General features: G+C 35.9%; 1 protein-coding gene across 1 annotated transcript in view; it reads right to left on the minus strand.

The window, feature by feature from the left end:
* LOC150108157 (uncharacterized) overlaps positions 1–27,506 on the minus strand; it is a 280,382-nt gene that overhangs the window by 237,974 nt on the left and 14,902 nt on the right. Inside the window, exons 4-6 of the mRNA XM_090390420.1 lie at positions 13,545–15,048; positions 5,167–5,238; positions 4,520–4,636 (exon numbers count right to left, since the gene is read on the minus strand). Of these exons, the coding sequence (XP_090246546.1) occupies positions 4,520–4,636; positions 5,167–5,238; positions 13,545–15,048 (1,693 nt within the window). The remainder of the gene's footprint in view (positions 1–4,519; positions 4,637–5,166; positions 5,239–13,544; positions 15,049–27,506) is intronic.

Below are 27,506 nucleotides of genomic sequence, written 5' to 3' on the forward strand. Positions count from 1 at the left end.
CGAAAGTTTATGTTTCTGAATAGAATAAAATTATAGGAAATTTATTTGGTATTTTATATTATTATTAAATAATGGAAATCGAGTGTTTTTAAAGGCACGTTTCAGGTATAATCTACATTCGTTGACTCAAAAAGTCAGATGATAGCCTGTTCACCTAACTGATCAGGTTTTCGGGAATGAAGTCACCAAATTGGCGATGAAACTATCATTGCTTTAAGTTCCAAATGGAAATATTTGATAATATCTAGAATTAAACGGAAAACATTAATTGAATTGTTCCTCTGGGTCAAGAAATCATTTAAAAATGTATTGCATTTTTATGGTAATCCCATACATTTTTATATATCAACCTCACAAGTGGTTCTCGAAAAGAAACGAATTATTGTTTTTCTTGAAAAGATGGGCGTTGTAATCATTGGAGAAAAATAATATGGGGAGAACTGTTCATGATGAATGAATGATGAACGCCACTCATTATTCGGCCAGACCACGGTACCGCAAAGACTAAGATCGAGACAGCTTCCTAGCAACTGTTGAACCACCTAAAAACCCTCCAGAGACAAGACTTCAACAATGGCTTGCACTGTACCCTGAGAGTAATACCGGTATTCGAACAGTCGAACATCTTCCACGTGGTGCCCACTTGGACTGGAATACTTGGAAAAGCCTCAACAGACTTCGAACGACAAGAAGCTGCAAACAAAACATCATCAAATGGGGCTACCTCACTGGACCAGATAATTGTGAGTATGGGACAACTCAGTCCATGGAACACTTTCTTTCTTGTTCCCTTCTTCAATCACCTTGCACTAAAGAGGACCTTATATCCTGCACAGAAAGAGCAGTTGATTGCGCAAGATACTGGAGGAACAGCTGACCATATTTATCGTATATAACACTGTATGGTTTCTTTTTCTTCATATTTTATTTATTATTTCCTGTATAATTCACCTACCAAATTTAAGCTGTTCTCATTTGTAATGTACCCAGTGTTGAGCTATGGGAATTTTAACAAAGGGCTCGCATCGTCGAGCAAAAAAAAAAAAAAAAAAAAAAAAAAAGGAAAAGGAAAAGAAAAAAAAGGGGGGGGGCATTTAACTTAGCCCTTATAATACTTATATTGCGATTTGCGACTTTGTAAAGCTTCTGACAGATACGATAATTCCTGTATGATATCAATCATTAATGCTAGATCTTTTAAAATTTCCAAATTGAGAAGTCGGTTTAAAAAACCCTTATCGTTCGATGCAAAATGCTTCCATAAAGCTGGGTAATTTCTCCACACAGCAAGAGACATTCGTAAACTGCAACCTGCCCATCATGGTTCAAACACAAGGCCGATCTATAAAATTTTGATACCAAGGTCTTTTGCAATCGTATTTAATTCTCGTTGATTTTTTGATGATTGATGATAAAAAACATATAATTTATCCATAAATATTTCAAAATGATTTATTTCTTTAATGTTTTTTATCGAATCGTCTAATGCTAATTGTAAACGATGAGCTACGCAATGCCAAATCACAATGTTGGGAAGTTTTTGTAGAAGTTTGATTGTAACACCTGATTTGCTTCCTAACATTACACTAGCTCCATCAGAACAAAATGCAATGAAACGATTTTTTAAATAGTTATCAGAAAATCCATTTGAATTTAAAGTAGCAATTATAATAGCATGTATACATCCCGCAGTGGTATGTTCTAGTTCTACAAGATTATTAAACAAGAATAACAACTGGCTCGCAAATTTGAGAAAAATTTAACAAAACGCTCGCGCGAGCCCCAGCGAGTCCCTTATAGCTCACCACTGAATGTACCCTAATTTGTTGTAAATAATGTTGTACCACTTACTACTGTACCGCTTGTGTTTGGATACGAAATAATAATAATGCAGATAGCTTTATGTATAAAGTTAGACTCGCAATATATATATATATATATATTTTTTTTTTTCATTTTATTCGAACAATTGCTATATAGTAGTAGTTCCAATGTTTTCACAAAAACATACTGTAGTACCTCTTCCTGTTGTGCGTAGATCATTGTCTGCTGCAAGGATAAATCGAAATCCCGGTTTCATTTGATTGTGTTTACTATTGCAACTGAAAGTAAACTGTTCCCAAAAGTACAATATTCCCATGCAAAATCCTTTTATATAACTCCGCACTTGCAAAACATTCAGAAATGCTTGGAAGTGTTTTCTCTATTCGAAATAAAAACCTTTTCCGAATTTTATAGAGATAAAACACTTGCGCTTTCGAAAAGTGATACGAAAAACAAAGAAGGATCAATACAGACGCTGTTTAACCCAACAAAGCCACAGTACAAATAGTGTACACGTTTCCCATTAGGTGGCTCCTAATGGGAAACGAAGAAAGAGATCCCCGCGATTTTCATTAATGGATCCAGAGAGGTAAACTAATATCCAGAAAAATGTAAAGCGGAAAGGCACAAGAAAAGCAGGTAATATAAATCGGAGCCGGCACATGTTTGTTTTTTTGCTGTAAAAATGAGGAAAACATTGAATACTATTTAAAAAGCATAACTATGTTATGCCAGTGGCATAACATAGTTATGGTGTAGTTCTGAAAGCTATACGAAGTATTAGAAAGTGGAATGGTATATCGATGCAGTGGGCATCGTATCAGGCATAGTCGTGGTTGTGGACAGTAATATATCCTCTTCTTAGATTAATCATTTCCGAGCAGTTCTGGGTGTGGACAAGTGGAGAAAGAAGGAATCTATTGAAGTGTCTTATGAATAGCTGTAGGCTGTAGTTCCAAAGACTTAAGCTAAGAAGGTAGTTTGGTAAGTTTTGAATTATACTATGAATATTTATCTGCAGCTGCTCGTGTAGCCTAAAGAAAAGTGAGAAAATGATGACAGCTACTTCAGAAGAGCATTGTGTAGGTGTAAGTTAACCCATCGTCATCATGCCTGTCAAGGATTAGGCCTAGAATGGACTGTTCTGGCCTTAGAAGTCATCGTTGAATCTTTTAAGAGGACGTCCTGGTTTTCTTTTTCGTAATGTTAACCCAAGATGATAAATCTGAATCTTTCCTAAAGATCTAAGTGTTATAAAAAGTAAGATGGAGTAACATCGTGGAATCTTTCTTACGAGAATAAAAAAAACTCGGCGCTTGGTATAATTAAAGTCCACAAGATGGTCCTGCATCACTGGAAAATGATAAGATCAGTGTTTAAAGTACTGCATGTGGGAGACCTTATAGCGTGACACATTTGCGCACTATAAGGTATGTCAAATGAAGAAGGTGATGACTGTAATAAGCAAATTATGGATAGAATTTAAGCTTGGTAAGAGAGAGAGAAAGATAGTTATTTATATATAGGAAGGGGAAGAAAGTATCAGATCTTTGGGGGAACGAAAGTACAGAGCTTTTGTACTCCAGCATTGGCGAGAAAATCTGATAAGAGGAAATTATTCCCATGACACGTGAACAACCAGAGAGGAAACTGATGACCCAATTACATTCGATGAAAAGTAGACCATATGATGGTAAGAGGGATAGCAAGCAGACCGTTATTCTGGATCAGGTAAAATGCTCAAAGAATTTGATGCAAAGAGCGACCATTAGATTTCTTTCATGGCCTGTGTTCAAATATTGGTAATGATGACTGAAGATTTGCTATGAAATGAGAGTGGAGGAATATATAATGATAGTCACTAATTCGTGGATAGAGCCTCCAGATGACTTTGACTTTTTCTATTATTGCCGAGAGCAGTGAAACAAGAAAGCTTGTAAAGATGATATGGCAAGGATTCTGGAGCTCAAATTGAGAGCTAGGAATACTATCCAGAAGAGAAGATTTGTTGTCCATACTGTTTAGAATTATTCTTGTGAATTGTGCTATTTAATGCTAAATAAACATAGATTCCAAAAGGTTTGGATTTTCTCTTCCGTTTTTAAATAATCCCCCCCCCCAAAATAACTGGAAGCCTAGAACACTATGGGTGAGCTGAGTAAGACGATCGGAAAATCGTACTTTATATTTTTTCAAACGAGAATACTTTTTGAAGCCACTTTATTCCTCCATCAAGCAAGAAACTGAACTGGTCTTCCATCGGGCGATGATAATCATAGGGTAATGATTTTTAGTACTACCTATCAAAGAAAAGCAGACAGTTATTTTCACAAACTTTAAAGTCCACTACTCTTTCTAGTCCAAATAAGTGCACCGGAAAGAGTGATCCACTTTTAATCTATCACTGTCATAAGTATCTGCCGCTAAATCGAAGATATGATTTCTTCCACTTGAAATCAATAGCATGCTGCAAACGCTATCCATAAATTAATATAAGGCATCAGGAATGCATGGCGCATACTTGTATACTTATTTGTACACTTCTAATGTGATAGGAAGCAGATTTATTTCGGTAACTAAATTCCCGACTGCAATTATGATGGGATTTATAACAAAAAACAACGGAAACATTGCGAATTTATTTATTTATTTATACTTACTTATTAACTTCTTTTAACAGAAAGATATTCCTTACCTTGTTTCAGTCCTGCCTTGTCTGCAGACCCTCCTTCTACGACCCACGCTATCTCAGCATATAATCGAGAATCTTCTCCTTTTTTCCCTCCCATAACGCGAAGGCCAAAGCCGCGAGCTGAACAAAAAGGAAACACCAAACAGTCAAGATCCAAAATGTTAACAAGGTTTTAGATTAATTCTTTTGTTTATTCATGCATAAAAGACAAAAAAAAATTAAAAATGAAATAAATTCATTCTCATGCACACATGCAATGCAAATCAGGTATTAAAGTCAACACGCGATCGTTAATGTTTCATAAGTGAAAACAACTTGAATTCTAAGCAAGGTGATCAAAGATAAACATTTTGTAATGTGGAGGCTTATCAAAAGGTTTCCAAAGTGATACTTTTTCCCCCAGTAAACGGTAAATGAACAATTCATTTATTTGATCTAGTTAGGTGAATATTCAACACTATTTAAGATATCAATCATTTGCTCACTCCAGCATGTCACCATTGATAATTATCCATTTCTATTCACCACCAAAGAAACCTTTTTGATAGGCCTTTTCATACTTTGTTCTACAATTTAATCTTTTAGTATTACAGCAGCGTTCTACAAAGCAAACATGCGCACACTACCCACTACAAGAAATGGGCCCTTACTACGAGCACCTGGGTCATTGGGGTCACGCCTGAGAAAAACTCTTTGGCAATGGACTTGATTAGGCTGTTCATCTGAAAAAAAAAGAAAGATATAAAATGATAATCATTTTAGTCAACAAACCTATTTTGAATGTGATACCGATAATAGCAATACTAAAAAAATTAAAATATTCCAATTATTTTTTGAATGTTAAAGTTAAAGTTACAGCTCTACCCCAAAAACCTTTCCCAACATGCGTGGTAATTAGAAAATTTCGTCTGTCAAACAGTGGTTCGAAATACGTGCAAGGATAGCTCTTGCAGAACATGTCATGGTATAGTTGTTTGGGCTGGCTTCATTGGTAGAGTGATTAACATACCTGCTCTCCAATAAACAGGTTGCATATTCGAATTCCTCTATGGGTAATGTATGCGAATGTTTGGTTGGAGATGGGTAGCTCAGTGTCAGACCACCTTCCTAATAATAGGAGGTCTGAAGTGGCTTGAAAAATTTTCATGTTTTTTCTTTAGAGTAGAGTTCTAGATTATATAAAGATTAAATAAAAACACAAACAATATAAAATAATAAAAATAGACCATATAAACAGATTCACACTCACAGACAATAGTATAAGTGTTTAGATCCGCGAAATAGCAGCAGTGGTCTGTTGTATTCTCTCTCTCTCTCTCTCTCTCTCTCTCTCTCTCTCTCTCTCTCTTAAAGCTTTGGTTCATTAATAGCTTGACTTTGTAATCAGTGAAGGCTGAAAGATAGAGATGGGCGCCCAAATATCTTCAGAAACTTAATACTAAAGGAATCCCTGCTACCACTTTGGAAAATAAAAGTTGCTAGAGAATTTATTTCGTATTTTTTATATAGAAAAATCCATCCTTAACGTACCCATGGTATTAATATATTATAGAGTTATAACCGTTTATAGTTGGAAGTCATATTAAAAAAATGGGCAAACAGATTTCTTCATTTTAGCCGTGAACTCAACAGTTATTAACTCATATAAGGTGAGAAACCATGTGCATCAATGTTTCTGAATTCCATCTGTTTTGCATTTTCCGTCTATCCATCTTTTTTGACCATATGTCTTCATACATTTTCGTACAACTTAATGGAGTGTCCAACAAAAGTTTAGATTAGCGAAAGTTTAGGATCCAGATGATACTAAAAAGAAGAAGATACAATTACCCATTAGATAATCCCACAACTCGAGAAAAGCGACCGTGAATATGTTAGGGCCATGAGATGGCGGCAGTTTCTGCCATTCTCTCTTCTCCAGATGCCAATTAAAATCAATGATAGACTTGAGTATGTAATTGGTTAAGAACAGAAAAGATGTTAGCGGATTTATATTTCATGCAACGGATTTACGCGGCTATCTGTTATAATAAAAGAAATTTAAATGACTAAAACCGAGATATAACAATATAAAAAAAATATCTATTATGCACGACTAGTTTCGTTTTCCTGTCCAAGAAGACTTCACTGGGTGTATAAAATGGAAGTGAAAAATAAAAAAAAGAAAGAAAAGCAAAGCAAAATATACATTATTGGTGAATAACAATTTGATAAATTAAGTTACAAACGGATTGCTGACATTGGAAGGTGTTCTGGATCCCACAGTATTGTTCACATTGGTATGATCTCATGTGCACCACAGTTGAGAAGTAACAATTGGGGATGTTATAGCTTAGATTAGTACTAAGGTGACCGAACTGAGGACAGTTTCTGTCGATTTAACCATTATTTCCTCTCAAGCTCATCATAGAATCTAAAAATGTTTTCTGATTTATCCAAGATCACTTGGTGAGTGGTAAAATCTTCATCGTTAGGGTTAACAGAATTAAGGACGTGATTAGATGGAGAGGTAGCTCTAGTTCTGCCATAGTGATGTCTCGCACATGTTTCTCTATGTGTCATTCAACAAATTTTTCCCTCTCACTAAAACACGGTATATTGCAGTTGCAACACCCCCATCGGGCGCGTCCCCTGGTGGCAGATCGGGGAATGCTCGTCATAGTTTAGTATGAAGGGTAGGAGGGGAATAAAATACCTCCCGCGGACCAACAGGATAGCACTTCACTCATAGTCCGGTCTGGGGGCCTCGAAGGTGGCAGCCCCATCACCAGACTCGGGCGCTGAAGGCTAATCCCCCCTGCACACCTTAAAATTTCACTCATTAAAAGAAATAACAAAGAGATAGCCGAACTGCCTAAATGGTTAATGACAAAGCGAGGAAAAAGGTATATGAGATACGGAACATGGAACGTTAAAAGTCTACATGGAAAAGAAAACGAATTAATTGATGAATTTAAAAAATCAAGATTGAATTTGCTAGCAGTCACAGAAACAAAAAAGAAAAGTCAAGGTTGCCAGAAAATGAAAGATGGGTATATACTTTTCTATTCAGGGGTAAACCCAAGAGAATGGGGAAAACAAGGGGTAGCTTGCATAATTAAACCAGATCTCAAAGAATATATTACTAAATGGCAACTAATAAACGAAAGGTTGTTGACAATTACTATAGATTTTAAATCAGACAATCAAGTATTCACTGTAATTGTTGCATATGGCCCAAACGGTAATGCCAATAAAGAAATTAAAGATGAATTCTTCGAACTCTTACAAAAAACAATTAAAGAAGTTCAAGGGCATATCATACTACTAGGGGACCTTAATGGCCGGGTAGGGAATCAGGTAGATGAAGAAACGAAACAAGTGTTGGGATCACAAGGAGAAATAACCAGGAATAATAATGGATTAAAGAATAATAAATCTTTGCCTTACAAATAATTTAATAATAGCGAATACTATGTTCAAGCATAAAGAAATCCATAAGTTTACCAGGGAAAAGCCCAATAGAAACGAAAAATCTATAATCGACTACGCCATCATAAGCAGATCGTACTGGAAGTATACAAAAAATGCAAGCGTCTACAGAGGTCCTGAAATAGGCAGTGACCACTACTTATTAGTACTGGAAACAATCTATAAAATAAAAGTTGAAAAATGTAGAAAAAGTAGCAAGGAAATAAATGTTAAGATAAAGAACTACAAACTAAAGAAAGAAGAAACAGCCATTGAGTATAAAAGTAAAATAGAAGAGAAGATGAAAGAAGTAGAAAAAGATATATATGAAGACCAAGATGTAGAAAACCTATGGTACAGGTTCAAAACACTTCTTCCAGAAACAAGCAAAGAAATTTGTGGTGTATCATTAAATAATAAACAGAAGAAACATAAAACACCCTGGTGGACTGAAGAACTAAAAGAAGAAATTAAAAAGAAAACGCAATTATGGAAGAGATATATAACATCAAAGCTGCAGATTGATAGAGAACTATACAACAACCAAAGAAATAAAGTTAAAACCTTGGTGAAAGCAGAGAAAAGAAAATGCTGGGAAGACTTCGGACATACTTTAGAACAAAATTTTAAAGGAAACCAAAAACTCTTCTATAATGTTTTAAGAAGAATGAGGTCAGAGAAAGAATGCCCCATAAAGTTTGTCAAAAATAAGGATGGAAAGTTACTCACAAATTCCGAAGACATCATGGAAAGATGGAAACAGTACTTTCAAGAATTATTGAAAGATGCAGGACACGGAAAAAATAGAACCCTAAGAGCAAGACACACAAGCAAAATAGAAGACCAGAGTGAAGAAATTCATGTAAATGAACTGTTAGCAGCAATAAATAAAATAAAACTGGGCAAATCAGCAGGCCATGACCAAATAACACCAGAAATGGTAAAGAATTTAGGAACGAAAGCCATAAAATTTCTTTTACACCTATTCAATGTTGTATGGAAAAAGAAAATTATTCCCAAAGACTGGGAAGTAGCTATAATAATCCCTATATTTAAGAAAGGAGACAACCGCAAATGTGGAAACCATAGAGGAATTTCGCTTTTAAGCGTTCCAGGAAAATTATATACCTGCATTTTAGAAGTGAGGCTTAGGAATCAAATAGAGGACACACTGGATGAAATGCAATATGGCTTTGGAAAAAATAGAAGCACACAGGATCTTATCTTCAGTCTTAGACAAATATCAGAGAAAACATTGGAATATGGAAAAGAACTACATTCATGTTTTTAGATTTTGAAAAGGCCTTTGAGCGAGTTCCCAGACACTTAATATGGCAAACATTAAAGAAAAACAAGATACAAGATAACTTAATAGCAGCCATACAAAGCCTCTACAAAAGTAATAGAAATTATGTAAGAACCTGTAATAATAGATCAAAAGAATTTGAAACAAATGTAGGAGTGAGGCAAGGCTGTATCCTCAGCCCTCTTCTCTTCATCGTAGTAATGGATGAAATTTTAAAGGCATACCAAACAAAAACAAAAAAGTTCCACTTAGGATACAGGGAACTGAAAGAAACCAGGATTTCACATATGGCTTTTGCAGATGATGTAGTGATTCTAGCAAATACAGCTGATGATCTGCAATACAATATCAACATTTGGTATGAAGAAACAAAGAAAAAGAATATGACCATAAATATAAATAAAACTAAAACAATGATCATATCTAGAAACTAACAGAAACACATAATAAAAATAGAGAATCACCAACTGGAACAAGTCCACTCCTTTAAATACTTGGGATCATATATACAAGAAGATGGTAGACTAGACACAGAAATTAACAACAGGATAAGAGAGGAAACAAAGCTATTCTATGCAATGAAAGGCCCACTCCTAAATAAGAAAGAAGTCACCCAAAATACCAAAATGGCAGTGTACCGTTCAGTATTTCTACCAACATTAACATACAGTTGTGAGTCTTGGTGTTTAACAACAGGAAACACAAATAAACTACAAACAATTGAAATAAAATATCTCAGGAAAGTGGCACAAAAAACAAGACTAGACCGAATAAGAAATCAAACCATAAGAGACAGCCTTCAAGTTGCACCTGTGAATCAATTCATAACACAAACCCAAATGAGATGGTTTGGACATCTCAATCGAATGGAAGAAGGAAGAATAGCAAAAACTGTATACGAAAGCCAGAAAATAGGAAAAAGATACATAGCAGACCCAGGAAAGGTTGGCAAAAGGAAATTAAAGAAAAATTGGAAAAGAAGGGAATCAACTGGAAAGAAGCAAAACAACAAACCTTGCACAGGACGGCATGGAAATCTCTTTGGCAAAATCTCGACGCTTAAAAGCATAAGAAATCATAAACGAAGAAGAAGATGTTTTAAATTGATATATATATATATATATATCAAACTTTATATTAAAATCATAAAATTGAAATAATAATTCATAACAATATTCTTGTAATCTTAGCAGTTCCCCGCGATGATTATCCGATTAAGAGTTATTTATTACTTACTGAAGCCAGAGAGTTCTCTGATTATCGAAATGTTAGCCCATGTGCACCATTTTATCATTGTCGACACTTTATACAAAATAAAAAAAAAAATGAGGGATTGTATATCTATTAATAAAAAAAGTAATTATTTAATGAAATATCATTAAAAATCACCGGTAATCGTATTCTCTTGTTTATAAGAGATTACACGTTATATTTCATTAAGCGTTTTTCTTGGGAAGTGTTTGTTCCTCCATTTCTTTTAAATCTAACATTAACTCAACGGAAAAGTTTTTTTTTTTTTTTTTTTTTTTGATGAGTCAGAATCTCCGTTTCGTATTTTTGGTTCAAATTGGATCATTTTAGTGTCAGAATAATCAAAATCATTTTAGTGACTAAATGATACATTTTTTTTTGCTAAATTTTAACAATAACGCGGTTGATGTATGACATAATGATACAGTATTATTGTGTCAAATGATATAATAATTTTTTATATAGAGGAAGGGAGAGAGAGAGAGAGAGAGAGAGAGAGAGAGAGAGAGAGAGAGAGAGAGAGAGAGAGAGAGAGAGAGAGAATGCTTCTCAACATAATCTGTTTTTTATAATCAAACAAAACTGTTTGTGAAGAGTTAAACGAAGTGTTGAATAACTAGTGGCCGTGTAAATTCCAACGTATCACAACTTCCTGGTATCTACAGCACGTTTGATGTTTCCAGGAAGATATTTGTGATTTACAATGGAAATGGGAAAGGTCAGGTTATCTGTGATATTCATTCACCAGCAATACGCCATGAATAAATGTTTATAAATGAAGACAGGCAGAATTCACAGTTGCTGAGGCATGTCAAGAAATGGCATTCTAGCGGAGCCATTGGATATTAGAAATATCGCCATTCAACGTAAAGTTTCGACAGAAATTTCAGCTTAATACCGAATTTGAAGAGAAGTTTTAAATACAGTATTTCGGTTTGGTGTATAATGCGCTACAAAATTCACGTCAGTTTGACCGTATGATTGCATTTTTATCGATGCACGAAAGTTTTAAAAGTGCATAGCGCATCAGCGCTCATCTTAATGGGGCTAATGCAATTAACTGTAGGATAACTTGGAATACTTTAATTTATCAATTAATTGTAACCAAATCTGTGTAGAGTGAGGGACAATGTGTTTGTTTTAAGTTATGTTAGAAAACAATAACGAAGGAGAATGCTATATTTGGTTGGTATATTTAAATTACTCAAAGGTTTACGTAAATGTAATAGTAAATTTGCAAGAAGAGGAGGACGAGGTTTACCTCCTGCGACTACAATCATACAATCTGCAAAAGATCTGTTTGCCAGAAAACGGGACTTCAGTAGATCGTCAACACTGTTTCCCATTGTAAATATGGACAAAAAAAGCTATAAATTATTTATGGAAAATTATATATTAAAAACTTGTCTAAATCGTGTCCTAAACACGTCAGTTCACACCCCACACAAAAAGACAAAAACAGCAACCCGTGACAAAGTTCAATTGGATTGGTTCGCACAATAACAAATCACCACCACTGATTTCTGGGTGCTGTTGTATCCGCACACACCCACCCTCGCCGTCGGGGTAGTTTAAATCTACTGGAACGCTAAGAATTTGACCCGCTGCGTCATCTGTACGCCTGTTCAAATGGCTCGAAGGTGTTCGTATTTGTGACCGCACACCCGGGCTATTAACGCGAATGTGATGCAATCTTTACTCCTTGAAGACTGTCCTCTTTAGTATATTGTATCTTATTTTAGGAATCACGTAAAGCCAGGAAACAATTAGGGTAGTCTTTAACAGGAATAAATGCAAAAATATATAATATGGTAACATTGCTATTCCGTGGGTGTGCACTGGACACCTAGCAGACCCTGCATATGCGTCCCTGATATCTATATATAGAATGTATTTTAGAGTTATTTAGTCTATATTTTTAAATATATTCGAATTCTCTAATATTTTATACTTTATACTAACAAATGCACTTTGATTCTGAGGCACAGTTTGTAAAAATTGTGGTTTTGTATTTTAAAAAATAGCGCGATCTTCTGAAATCGAAATGCATTTTTATCATCACAGAGTACTAATGATCAGTAAGAATTTTTTATACATGGAAAATTGAAGTAAAATAACTCTTAATATAAATATTTATTAATATTTATAAGTTACTATATTTTAATTTATTAAAAATGATGAAACAAAACGAGAATTAATCAACTCGTTTATTGAAAATTTTAATTGAATACAACTATCTGAACTCGTGACTGAAACTTCGATTTAATATTTAAGAATAGTGCTATCCTGTAAGAACTACAATCAAGCTTTGTGGCTAAGAAAAATTAGAGCACGAGGATAAATTAAAAAAAACATCGTATAAAATACGAGGGAAGTAGAACGAAGCCGTTTTAGTCGTAACTAATTATTTGAAGATTGGTAGCCAGCCAGTTTCTATCCTTAGCCATCATTGATAGCTGTCTCAAAGCTATGACTGATTTCATACGCATTGGAGAGGAGAGTACGGCAGACAGCTGTTGACATCTCCTGGTTCCTAACCCTAAAATTATATATTATTGTCTGAAATAGAAATAGTTCGAGTTTCACGTCGATGTTCTTTAGCGGTACAACTATTAGAAATAGGGTTACAACTATTAGAAATCTCTCCTCGACATAAAATGGAAATAGAAAATAGAAAATAGAAATCTCCAGTCAACAGGAAGAAAAATCAACCCTGTTTGTATGTGCTAAACATCGACTAATTCGGGATGCCACTGAAAAAGTTCCGCTATTTGGCAACTAGAATTGAACCTGTAAGTTTTTCTTTAGGCGGTCTATCACTTTGGAATCCAAACGCCATTTCAACAGAGCTATACAGGCACCTTGAGCATGATAATGATGCTGTTTTTTTAAAAAAAATACATGATCAAGAAAGGTGTATAAATTCGGAAGACACTAAAAGGTGTATAAAAATAGAGAAAGCTAATACTTTAGTCTTTATTACATATTAACGATAATGATACTATTGACAGAAACACGTACCTTTTTTCTCTGAGTCGACATCATCAATGACAATTTTTATGTGGTCCCTTTCGGGTGCAGATGCCCTCCTCTCTGGTCTTCCTTGTTCTTCTCGAGGAATGTCCAAAGAGTGCGTACTTCTAGTCCTATTGTGTGGCATGTGAAACAAGCTCATCTGACCATCGAGAAAAGGAATTTGAGGCAAGGCGCGTCCAGTGCTACTTCTTCTGGGAAATTCACCTTCGTACTCGTAATCCTGACGCCTGTTTCCAGGATAATCCCCAACCACATCCACCATTACAAAAGGAATACTTCTTCTAACTGTGGGTGCAGTATTCGGAACGAGTTCTGCTTCGTCGATAGAGCACGAGATGTCAGTTGACAGACGGACTGTCTCCACTTCTTCTGGCGAAGGACTGCTCTCGATGGTCATTGGTGGACTTAAATTCCCTTCTCTTTTGAAATCGGAAGGTCGTCTCTGGGAGGATTGTTTACTCACCAACTTTTGTTTTTTGTCCGATTTCCTTCCTTCGGCATAATAATGATCGTATCTTCCGTCGCACGTGCTACGTTCGCTATAAGTCGAATATTCACCACTGGCATCGCTAACGTCGGAACTCTCGGAGCTCATGTGACGAATGTAAAGAGCAGCATCAGATGCGATGTGACGGAGCGGCTTCGGAGAGTTCCTGTCGTGTTGCTGTTGTGGTTGTTGTTGTTGTTGTTGTTGCCGTCTCCTTCGACGACAATAGTCAAGCTCGTTGTCGTAGCTTTCTAAGGCACTGCTCGACTCCAGGGATGTAACCGGCTGGCGTTTGTGAAGTTTGTCCTTATGATAAGAACTGGGTTCCGATTCGGGCTCATCTTCGTAGTTCTTCTGGCGTTGAATTCGAGATCGGCGTCGCATTCGATTTCGTCGCCGTCTGTCATGAGTCCCTTCGGAGACGTCTTCCAGAGAGCTTTCGGACGCCGAAGATGCTCGCGATTGTTGATGTTGCTGTTGGTGATGTTGTCCCGAATATCTGTTAAATCCCGGACTGTGTCTGCCCATTCTACTAGGACTAATGCACGGAACTAAAGGCTTAGCGATGCCTTTCTGCGACTCGGACGATGATCTTCTATCGCTCGGGGTTTCCGAGGAAGCGTATTTATCACCTAGACGATCCTGACGTTCTGGTGAAGACGAACGCGATGTTTCTTTCTTATCATTAGTCGACTGAAGTCGCTCAATGCCATCCCGAAGACCTTCGATAGATTTCTGTCTTTCTACCGGTGGCCGGTTGTCCCTTCGAGGTTGTCTGTCGCTAGCCAAGATGGTACATGAGTCGTCTTTGGATTCTTCGCTCTGAGTTTTTCGGGCTTCAAACCAGCTAGCGTTTTCACGAACTTGCCGTATGATTTCGGGATTGCAGATTGACCTTCGTCCTTCTCCGAGGTTCAGCGTAGGCGTTCCGAGTACATCAAGATCGAAATGACCTAGCGAAGTTAAAGGTCCTTCCTTTTGTCCTTTAGCCATCCTCTCAGCCTATTAAAAAAGAAAAAAGTGATTAATCTAACACACACACACACACACACACACACACACACACACACACACACACACACACACACACACACACACACACACACACACACACACACACACACACACACACACACACACACACACACACACACACACACACACACACACACACACACAATAAACGCCATTTAAACTGCATAAAAATATTAAACAATCCAATATAAAAATCCTGCTTCTTAGAGTTTCGCTTAACTGCCAGTAAGCGAAACTCTAAGAACTCGGACTAAGATCTATGAGTTTCATACCGAAATATCCAAGTGTAAGTAGCCACTTGGTAGTGCAACACCAAGGCAACTCGAATCGAAGGTGGAGCAAGCTCCACCTTCGATTCGAGTCTCACTACCCTTGATATTTTCTCATAATGTAAAAACACAGCCCTTAGGGGATGTAATTGCATTATGAGGAGAGGTCACTACCCAGAACGGTTTCAACCTTTTTTTGAGGTCTCATCGGTGAGCAGGTAGACCTGGAAGATAATAACAAGGTTTAAGTGAAAAGAACTTACATACCTTCACTATACGAATGCCATAAAGGTGTGCTTGTATATTATAACATAGATTGAAAGCCAAACGGCTATTTTTCTGGCAACCTTAATAATAATGAAGGAGATATGAATCTTTTGATGTTTTACTGCCAGTAAGCGAAACTCTAAGAACTCGGACTAAGATCTATGAGTTTCATACCGAAAAACTACCGGCAAATCCAAGTGTAAGTAACCACTTGGTAGTGCAACACCAAGGCAACTAGCCGTTTGGCTTTCGATCTATGTTATAAAATCTTCATGTGTTCACTGTTAGGGAAAATTTTCGCTTAAATCACATTACAAGGGAAAATCTCGCTCGCGAAAGCTTGGAAACCTACAGCACACATTTAATATCTTGAGTGCTCTGTTTTCTAGAAAACAAACATCGTACTTTTATTTTTAATATAACACTTGATAAGAAATTATATTATTTTTTTCATTCATATGTGCCTCCATTGCTCAATTTGAAGAACGACGTTGCTTTGCGTCTTTCAACTGGAAAAGACCTGCGTTCGATCCTCGACGAGAGGAATTTTCACGTGGACTTTTTTAGTTGGAGGGTTAGTTGATCTCATACGGAGGAAGTAACGTTTTTTCTCTCAGAAACGGGTTGTTTCTTTTATTCCGCATACACAAATCGGCCTGTGTGTCGATTTGTGTACAAATATCGAATATAAACTTTTTTTTCCAATAATAATCTTTCCTGTCCTGTTGTGTAACGTATGCAGCCCACATGGATAGTCAAATCATAAGGTGGCGCAGACGTTTCCGTTAATATAAAATATACATTTTGAGAATTTATAATAATCAATTCAAGCAAAATTAGATAACAAGTATACACATTAAACTATGCCTGGTTAACATATGTAATGTACACCTCCGAATCAAAAAATTAGAATAATCAAAGAAAACGTGTTGAATGATTTACAATTCTAATTTAAAAAAAAAAAAAAAAAAAAATCAGCTAACGCCTTTTTATTCCCGTATATACGGGAGTAGGCGAGGCCATTTAGCCCTATCTAACTTTTGGAGACTGAGTGGGCAGTTCAATCTCCACTGGTACCCAATCAGAGACAGATGGCCCAAGCCTATCACTAATTAAGCGGTACGCAGTGAAGAGAGACGGCTCAAATGTGCCGCCATCTCGTGGTGACTAACCCTACCACAATATATTTTTTTAATGTCTGAAATAATGTGGGTTCTACGGTCGATTTTCTTGAGTTTACAGGACGAAAAACCCGAGTTTCCGGGAGGAAAAACCTGCTTGCCCGTGCCAGAGATCGACTAACTCGGGAACCGGTCGAAAAAAGGCTTAGAAAAATTTCCTCTAGTCGCCGACTAGACTCGAAACCAAGACTTCCTTCGTGCGGCCTAGCGCGATGGTGTGCAAACGCCACATCCACTGAGCTACACAGGCTTACCTATTGCATCGAAAATAATTATTACTAAATATGAATTAGCATCATCTAAATATACCTACTTTGTAGATTATATAACCATTTAAACACATAAAAATGTAATATGAATTATAAGAAAACTGTTGTTTGAAAACATTCACAAAATTAAAATAATTTTTAATGTGGTTCAAAATATTACGATGTTCCAAAATTTTCCTTTAGGTTTTGAGGAGAGCATAGAAATAGCACATGTTTAGGACTTGGGACTGACTTGTATGTGAGGAATCGTTTGTGCGTGTATTTCAGTTAATCATTTGCTAAACGTGGGTCGAACGAGTGACAAATCGGAAGCTAAGAAGTTTCGTATGGTATCTCTACCCAATGAAGGCTAAACTCAACAGTTTATAGCTAAGGAATTGAAATGTTCTCAAGCAGGCTTGAATAGAGTATTGAGACAGTATTCTAATAACCGGAGTCTTCAAAATAATCGCTGCAATAGCGGTCGAAGGTGATAACCACATCAAGAGATGAGAGGAGATTGAAGAATATCGTGAAGAAAACCACTTTTGAAGTGTAAGGTATTTTCAGGGGAGATGGAAAAAAATAGATGTGAATGTATCTAAAACTACGACATTGAGACGACTTCACAAATTGCGTTTTAAATCACGTGTGCCTAAAACGTAGCCGCTTATAATATTCCAAGCAAAAGCCAGCTAGAGTGCGATGGTGTAAGCAAAGACTATTGTGAAGTCAAGAGGACTGGAAAAAGTTACTTTTTAGCGATGAAAGTAAGTTTTGTGTGTCCCATGGTCATCAAGGGGATACATGTTTGGGTTCTTAAGAAAGAAGCATTTGATAAGGAATGCATGAAACATTCGGTGAAATTTGCAATCTTTGTCATGGTATGGGCTTGTAGGACCACAGAGCGTGCAAATAGGCTGTGTATTGTGTACGAAAAAAAGTCCATTTCAAAGTGTACCAAGATTTTTTTGAGCACTTAGTGTTACCGACATCTGGAGATTTATGTGATGGTGATTTTCGTTTTCATCAAGATTCAGCTTCTTAAAACTACTAGATGGCTCAAAGAAGCGCAAATCAATGTAATTCCTTGGCCGGCAAACTCACCATTTTTAAACCTCATTGAGAATTTATGGGGAATTGTGAAGAAACGTCTTCAAGAAGATGCCCCAAGAGACAAAATGAACTTGTTTCTAGTCTCAGACCATATGGGCATGTTTTGATAAAATAGATTGTGCACCGTTAATAAATGCACGAAAATTTGACTAATTTTCGTGCATTTATTTTCGCATTATTCTAATATTTTGAAACATGTCAAAAATTATTCTAATTTTGTGAATGTTTTCAAATAACAGTTTTCGTATAATTTACATTACATTTTATGCATTTATATGGTTATATAGTCTACAAAGTACGTAGATATAGATGATGCTAATTCATATTTGGTAATCATTATTTTCTATGCAATAAATTAGAATTGTAAATCATTCAACATGCGTTTTCTTTGATTATTCTAATTTTCTTTTATTCAGAAGTGTATATATTAACCCGACTTATGTCATGATGTAATTACAAACTGAGGTATGTTTTTCCCTTTGCGACCAAACAATCGAATCAAGGAAATGATAGCGCAACTTGAAGAAAATAGGATGAATAAAACGAAGTAGAGCAACCTTAAATACAGACGAAGAAATCAGGTAAAAGAAGCGACAAGTTATATGATATCAAATGACTCAGAAAAGTCCGAAACTGCTATTATAAAGACATTCAATTCAGTTTAATTCAATTAGCTGAGAATTACGCTGACACTGGAAAATATAAGTTACTAAAAGATACTTACAGTAGAAAATTTTCTGCCTCATATTATTTACGGCACATTAAGTAAAAAAGAGAAAGTACTTCGTTAAAAGCGCTTATTCAGTCATTAAAGTTTGTAGTTTGCAACACGTGCAAAATATTTGGTGACGCAGCAGAACATGTTAAAATTATTATGTCTTTTTTATTCTTAAAAAAATGCATGGTTATATCTAAAATAACAGACGAATCTCAATATTATATTATTGAGATGCTCCTATTAAGCCTATAAGTCTTTATAGGCGTTTTAATATTTCATGATTTATTATCGTAATTTAGATCAATTTTAACTGATTAATAGCATTCTTTTACTTTTACATTTTTGTATGGTTTTTATTTTTTTATATATTTTTTATTTTATTTTATTTTATTTAACTGGAAATTTTAATTTTTTTTGTTTTGATATTTTGGGTGGAGAGGTGAGATAATTGTACCCACTACCTACCCACCACTGGTTTGATGGCACATGAGTATTTCATCTGGTTTTCTACTTTTAATGAACAACAACGACGTTAATGACTAGATGGACGAAGCAAACAAGGTTTTCATATTCCCCTTAATCTGAATAAAGAAGTTGGTGATCGGATGGTTTAAGCTTTACGCTTGCCCTTTCTGGCTGAGGGGTTAGCTGTGTTCAGAAGTGACTAGAATTGACTTGGATTTTTTGAGTTTTCAGTAGATTGTTTCGTTGTAGCCGGAGGCTTGTTTGATTAATGGGTTTGGATGCGCGCTTGCCTTGGCGAAGAACTTTTCAGGTAGATCATTAAGAAGGGAAAGGATGTATGGAATTCTAGTCTCTCGATGGATCTGAGTATTTCTAATGAACCATGGTGCGTCCAGAATCATCCACAAGCACTTGTTTTGAATTCCCTGCAGCTTAAGAATATTAGATGTTGAGGTATGGCTCCACGCTGAGGAGGCGTGGGTAATTACAGGACGTATCACCATCAGGTATATTAATAATTTATTTTGTATGTCTAGTTTTCTGCTGCGGTGATCATGAGATAAAGTTGAGCTATGGCTATGGATGCCTTAGTATATTATTAAGTTTGATATGGCGGTTAAATCGGAGTTTTTTGTCAAGTTGTACTCCGAGATAGCGAAAAGCTGGATGTCATCTCTGATGGAGACTTTCCTTCTTGAGAATAGTATGGCTGAACGTTTGTAAGGGTTTACTTGAATTCCCCAATCCGAGAGCCATTTCTCCAGTGTAGAGATACTGTCCTGGAGTCGCAAGATTGTTGTGTCATCTGCATATAGGGCTGTGATGGTGGTCCTTGGGTTTTTGTGGGATGTCCGCTACATAGATTGAGAACAGTAAGAGGGGCTAGAAAAGAGCCCTGCATAACTCCTGCTAGGATTTTGCACCTTGATGAGATAATTCTATCGACTTTCACCTGCATGGTTAAATTCACCTGCATTAGCCTTAAGAGATTTGCTGGTATGTTTGCTTTCGTGAGTTTCTAGAGGAGGCATTGAAGCCAGACTTTATCGAAGGCCTTCGCAATATCTAAAAATACCTCGGCGGTGTGCAGGTTCCAGTGAAATCCATGTATGATGTATTCCACTAGCCGGTGGATTTGTTGTACTGCTCTGTTCACGACCAAAGCCAAATTGTTCATTTGGAATGATTCCTAGTTTTTCTGTTGATTCTTGTATTCTTGAGAGGATTACTTTTTCAGTTATATTTCCTAGGTTGGATAGTAGATTGATGGGTCTGTAACTTTGAGTGAGTTGGGGATTCTTTCCTGGCTGCTTTATCGGTATGATATCAGCAGTTTTCCAGGCTATGGGAAAGTGCTGGAATGACATCGTTGCATTAGTTATATTCACTATATGTACTATGTTGTTTCGAGGTAGCATCTTTGATATCATCCATCTGGATACCATCTGGACCAGGAGCTTTTTTTGGTATTTAAATGCTTTATGATATTGATTATTTCTGCTGGAGTAGTGGGGTGATGCGATCTGATTTGTTCATTGTTTGTCTTAAGGCGCGCTTAAACTGCCAATGGACGTTATAAATGCGATTAAAATTTAGGTTATCATACGAAAGTCTGCACTATTCTCCCAAACTATTCATTAGAACTTCGACTTTTTTCTTATCGGTGTGTGTGTGCCATTCAGTGCTTAGTCTGCATTGGGGGTAAGGACTTTTGATATGAAGGCTTCTTAAGAATTTCCAGATTGCATGATCATCTGGGTTGAGTGATGATAGTTTATTGTCCCATTCTTGATTTCTATGTTTTTGAAGAGCGTCTCTGACTTCTCTGTTCAAGTTATTTAGAGTTGTTTTATCTTGAGAGCTCTTGTTTTGTGGTGTCTCTTTCTAGATTTGTTTTTTGATCTGATTAGGTCCATGATATCCTCTGGGATCCTATTGGTCGGGTGGATGATTGTAGTTTTGGTGACTGATGCTTTATCGATTTGGTTTGTTAGGATATCCACAGCTTCGTCTATCTGCTCCTTTTTGTGTATGATGGGTATTGGGCCGACGTGCTCCGAGACACTTTTAGATAGCTTGTCCCGTGCTATGAAGGAGTGCAGGGGGATGAGTTGATCTTGCATGCCTAGTTTGAGCAGGATGGGGTTATGATTTGAAAATAACTTGCTGATTGTCTCTAACTGGTATTGATATCTGATATTTCTGAAGATGATAATGTCTAGTACATCCGAACTGCTTAGGGGACTGTGATGGGTGGGCTCGGTAGGACCTGTAACTACCGATGAGTTCAGTGTTGAATAATTAAATAAAGTGCGGCCATTTTTATTTATTGTGGTGCTAAACCAGGCTATATTCTTGGCATTTAGGTCTCCTGCTATGATAATGGAATCTGTGGAGCCGAGGATGGAGTCTAAATCTGAATTAGTAGGGGGTTGCTTGGTGAACTGTAAGCTGCATAGATTTTGAGACTGCCAGCATGGTTGGTGTGCACTTCCATTTAGATTTTAGGTATATGCATTTATTGTAGCATTATTTTAAGGATTTCTTTAATATTAGCTTTAATAAAGTATTTTTCTAATTTGAATTTTAATATATATATATAACATGTAGTAACTATGTGAAGAGATTCCAGTTCTAAAATCTTGAATAAACAAGTAATTTCAAATAATTTTTTAAACAAAAACTCAGCTTTTTTTTTTCATAGTAAACAATTAATTTAACGGCCTGTGTAGCTCAGTGGAAGTGGCACTTGCATCCTCTACGCTTGGTCGCTCGAAGTCAGACTTAAGTTCAAGTCTAGTCGCCGACTGGAGGAACTTTTTCTAAGCCTTTCTTCGACCGATTCCCGAGTTAGTCGATCTCTGGCACATGCAAGTGGGTTCCCCCCCCCCCAAGAAACTCGGGTTTTTCATCCCGTAAACTCAAGAAAATCGACCGTAGTACCCACATTATTTCAGACAGTAACATATCTTGTTAGGGTTAGGTACCAAGAGATGGCAGCACTTGTTTGCCAGCCTCTTCATCGGTGGCTGCTATAATTAGTGATAGACATGGGCCAGCTATTTCTATTGGCTACCAGTGGAGATTGAACTTCCCACTCAGTCTCCAAAAGCTAGATAGGGTATAAAGGCCTCGCCTACTCCCTATAAGGGGAATAAAAGGCGTTAGCTGATTTTTTTAACAATTAATTTATGCATAAAAATATTTACAGAGAACCTAGATTTCAGATTTTGAGAAAATCACTTCTAGGGAAAAAGTTTCTTTATAGATTAATAATTTAGTTTACAATATACCGATATCCGGTATATTCTTTGTAAGGATCCATCTTTGTAAATTTCCATTATAATTAAAAAATGGAAATCAAACTAGCTTTTGAAATTTAATATTCATTTGACTTTTAGGTGAATTTTTGATTCTGAGGAACCTTCAAAGAGTTACCCCGCCCCCTTGTGTTGTTTTAAAAATAAACTGCTAATCCTAGCATCAGACTTGTAGTGGGAATCTTAAATATGCAACTGGCAACGAGATTTGAATGTTCAAAGTAATGAGCTGCTTTAATTATTTTTGTTCCTTTTTCAATTAAAAAGTCAATGAAATAGTGATTAAGCATACGGAACTGTTTTATTTTTATTTTTATTCTGCAGTACTCATAATGAAAGAAAAAAGCGTTTCTTTTTCGTTTGGGTAGTCAATATTTCGTCACGGTGGCAGACGAAGTAAATATTTGCTCAGCTTAGGTTACGATAACACAACGCCGGAATGAGATGTAATATTAATGTCCAGTCGATAGCAACGTACACACATAATAACTACAAACGCATGCGTTCTGAACAATACCAATCCCCAGTCGTCACCTTGTTTCGAGGCTGATGGCTTTCACTAATTATTTCGTTTCGTATTCGAATGTGGCGAATGTAATCAGTTGGTCAGTACAAAAAAATATCATTGGGGAGACATAGAATAAGATAAAATTTAAGCGTATGAAATAGATACATATTAGTGAGTCCTCTGTACGCTTTCTTTTACCTGGAACTAACTAATTAAATAAATAATATGAAAATAACAATTTGGAGCTTGTTAGTTAAAAAAACACTGTACTCTCCTACGCCAAAGATTGACTAAGTAAGAGTAAGCAGGGGATGAGTTTTTTTTTTTTTTTAAATAAATAAATAAAATATCGTCGAAAAAGTTTTTGCAATCAGTACCTAGAAATAAACCTATAATATTCTTTCTTCTGTTGATTTAGAGTCATGGAGTTACCTCGAGGAGAATCAACATATGTTACTTTTTTTTTTTTTTTTTTTAAATTATAGAAACAGCCCTTCCTTGGGAAAATAATAAAGTTAACAACAACAACATCGTCGCTTAAGAAATGAGGACGTATATTATAATAGAAATAATACATTTTAAAACACGATTTAATTAATTACTTATTTTGGCTTGAATCTTTATGTTTTCGCAAAGAATTTTATTAAAAGTATTGTTCAGATTTCATGGAAATCCGTTGACTTTTTTAAGTTATGATATAATAAAGTTTATATCAATTATTATATAATGATATAATAATTGATATAAACTCCGCATAACGTCTAATATAGCCAGAATATTGTAAGAAATAGTTTTGGAGATTTAAAGCGAGTCATTTAATGGTTATTATTCTAGTGAATATGCGTTTCTTTTTAGTTGCCTCGTTGGCAACTAAAAAGAAAAAAAAAAGCACAATAGAATCATAACTTACATGTTTTTATTACAATTTTTTGCTGCAATTGATACAGTAGATGGTCTGTTGGCAAGTAAGATCATTTAATCCGACAGCCTAAATGTTCTGAATCTGGGCCTTTTTAATTAATTACTTTTTTTTCTTTTCTTTTATTTATTTATTTATTATTTTTTTTTGAAGCAGATTTTTTAACGTTTGATTTTATAATATCGTCTAATATCCCATCAAAACAATAGATGGCGCCACAACGTAATAAAAACTACAATTTTCTCTATGATTATTTATTCTTATACGGACAGACTGACAATTTGAACGAAGAGAGTAAAATCCGTCTTCGTAGCTTGACGGTAACGGGGGAGGATAACTGCCCTATGATAACATTAATTAGGATTTCTGTAAAGCAAAGTTACTTAGCCGTGACAGACAACTAAGCCTAACAAGTAAAGAAAAGTCAAAAGATGAAGAGTAAAATATGATACACAACGCGAAATGCAATATTCATGTTTTTATTTGTTTATTTATTTTTATTAAAATTCCTAGCACTGTTGATAATCATATTTCTATGAAACTAATTCTTTTCTTACACACTTTTTTTTTTGTAATTATCATCGGACGACCGGTATAAAGGTAAAATCTGTTAGTTCAATATATAGAATTCTGCAACATTCTATCTGTTTACCGATGGAGTGTTGTTTCCAGTTTCTATATCTACTATATGTTTTTGTTTTAGTACTTCTTTCTCTGTACTATACTAGGGATGTTTCGCACTCATTTTAAAAGACATTATCTTATAACAAGCATTGGGAATCCCCTGTTTTAAAGCGAAAGATACTGACATGTATATTCTCATGGCCACAAGTGGAATCTATATCTGCACATTGTCAGTGACACCCGAAGACAAACTTACGGACTTCAAACGAGCTGTTATCATAAAATGCCACACTAGCGGCCTATCCGTTTAGGACATTGGACGTTAAAGACTGCATCATCCAAATTCGACTGTAAGCGTATTATCAACGGAAATCAAATGGATTACATTTGAATGGAAATCAAGGAGGTACCATCCCAGGTTCTTTACGACTACTACCATTCTTTACGTAGTGCTTTCTACTACTCACTTCCCCCATTTGGGGGAAGCGAGTAATTGAAAAACAGTGCAAAAAGATCTGCACAGTTTTCGTCCATGGAAATCAACCGGCCAGACTACACTAATAAGAGCATCTTAAATGGCCCTCAAAGATCTGAAAGATTGTTTTATGTAATTGTTTTTGTGCTCGAGTCAAGATCCTATGAAGTTGAAGTTTAGTGGCAGAAATGTAATGGTCTAGTGCTGTTTCTTTCAATGTCAATTCGGACTTTTCGTTGTAAAGTCCAGAAGGATGAGCGCCGACGTATATGCTGCAGTCTGGATAATGCAATGATTCCTATTTTGTGGTAGTTTTATGGAACAGACTCAAGTGTTATCGTTCAACATGTTAAGTCCAAGTGGTGCTGTTGAAACAGTTGTTTCAACAGCACCACATGGCCACAGCATTTGAGGAAAATGATTTGGAAGAATCTCAATCTAAATAGAACAGCTCTGAATGAACTAGAAAACTTGAAAAACTTTATTGGACCTTAGATGAGGGCCAAACTAGTTCAAAAACATTATCAGGCTAAAAGAGAGATTGCAGGCATTTAAACTGCGTGTAAGTAATATTTCTCAGAAATATAATGGTGTCTTAATACTTTTTATGTTGGCTGTTTATTCAGCCGCAGCAGTCGGTAACGTGGATGCACTCTGGTTGGAAAGACCCGGTTTCGAAATCTGTCCAGGAAGCGAATTGCCTTAATCAGGGCTTTTCATTTGATGGTGAGTTAACTAGTCTCATACGAAGACAGATGGCTTTTCTTGAAAGTGTTTTGTTTCACAAAATAGGCAAATCGACTTGAAGAACACGCATTTAACAGATATAATATACATAGCTTCAGCTGTTACCACTGTAATTCTAAACATCCATACCCAACTCGAGTTGTTTCTGGTTGGTGTATTCAGAAACCTTCAATCTAACTGCATTCTGTAACAAAGTACATTTATGCATCTGCATCAATTCTTCGCTTAATAGAACATAATATACAATAATATACACTTTGATTACACTGAATTAAGGAAAGGTAACGAAGATACCGTAATTTCTGCAGCCATTGGAAAGGTATGACTTCTTCAAGTTGCCTTTGGTAGTAATTATTACCAATACTAATTGAGTAGGATTATAAACAAAATATAGAAAATGCGATCCAAATGACCAATAGCCATGAAAAAAAAGTAACAAAAACTTTTGTATAAATAAAATAGCCGAGGACTCAAAGTATTTTAATGTATTCAAATGTTATGTCCCAAACCATTCTAAATACATTGGTGCATTCACAAAGACTGTACAGATGTACAAATTGTTAATTGAAGTTAAACATCATGGACATTTATTTATCGCTTAAGTGCAAATATTTCAGAATTAAAATGTAATTCAGTTCAACTATATTTTTTGGACAATGTTTGCTGTTCTAGAGCAAATACTATCCACGTTTGAAATGTTCTTCCATGTCTGGAGGAATGCAACCAGTGAGCTAAACACGACCTGAACAAGACACTCCGAAAGACATTTTGTGAACATATCTTTCTGTATTGTTCAATTCTTAAGTAACTTCTAGAATGTAATTGAATAAAATAAATAAATAAAAAACCCTTCGAAGTGTCCTTTTGTGCAATGTTAAGAAATCGAAATACGATATTTAGTATATGGGGAAAATATCTAAACATTTAATATTTGCAATGTTCAGTGCAATAAAAAGGGCATTAGCTTGCAGACGGAACGACCTTGCAGTTCATCATGACATCGATTATGTCTACTGCAAATTCAGTTGGTGGACATGGTATAAGAGGAGCCAGGAAAAAAAAATAGAAACGGTACAAAAAAATCATTTTTATGAATAAAAAAAGAACTAGACAAACTTTAGCGCTCCGAAGGACTTTCTAGTAATCCTATAGCATATACCCATTGAAGTGCATTAAAAACAGTACACATACACACCCACACCCACGTGTGTGTGTGTGTGTGTGTGTGTGTGTGTGTGTGTGTGTGTGTGTGTGTGTGTGTGTGTGTGTGTGTGTGTGTGTGTGTGTGTGTGTGTGTGTGTGTGTGTGTGTGTGTGTGTGTGTGTTTCTTTCTCTTTTCTCTCCTAGAGAATTGAGCTGACTTATAGCAAAGGCGGTTGAAGTTCCAAACACTTCGCAGCCTTCCAAAATTCAGTTTAATATCTTGAGGCCCATATCAGATTTTAATCTCATAAGTACAGGTTTTCTTATCTTTTCGTATTAGATATTAGATACCTCCGTATATAAGAACCTATAACTTCCTTCCACTGAAGAACCCATATAAAAAATCGGACTCAGGTTTTTCCCAA

Source organism: Typopeltis vanoorti, chromosome 3 (genome assembly GCF_054136105.1).
Source record: "Typopeltis vanoorti isolate ZY-2024b chromosome 3, IOZ_Tvanoo_1.0, whole genome shotgun sequence".
In the NCBI taxonomy this organism is placed as follows: domain Eukaryota; kingdom Metazoa; phylum Arthropoda; class Arachnida; order Uropygi; family Thelyphonidae; genus Typopeltis; species Typopeltis vanoorti.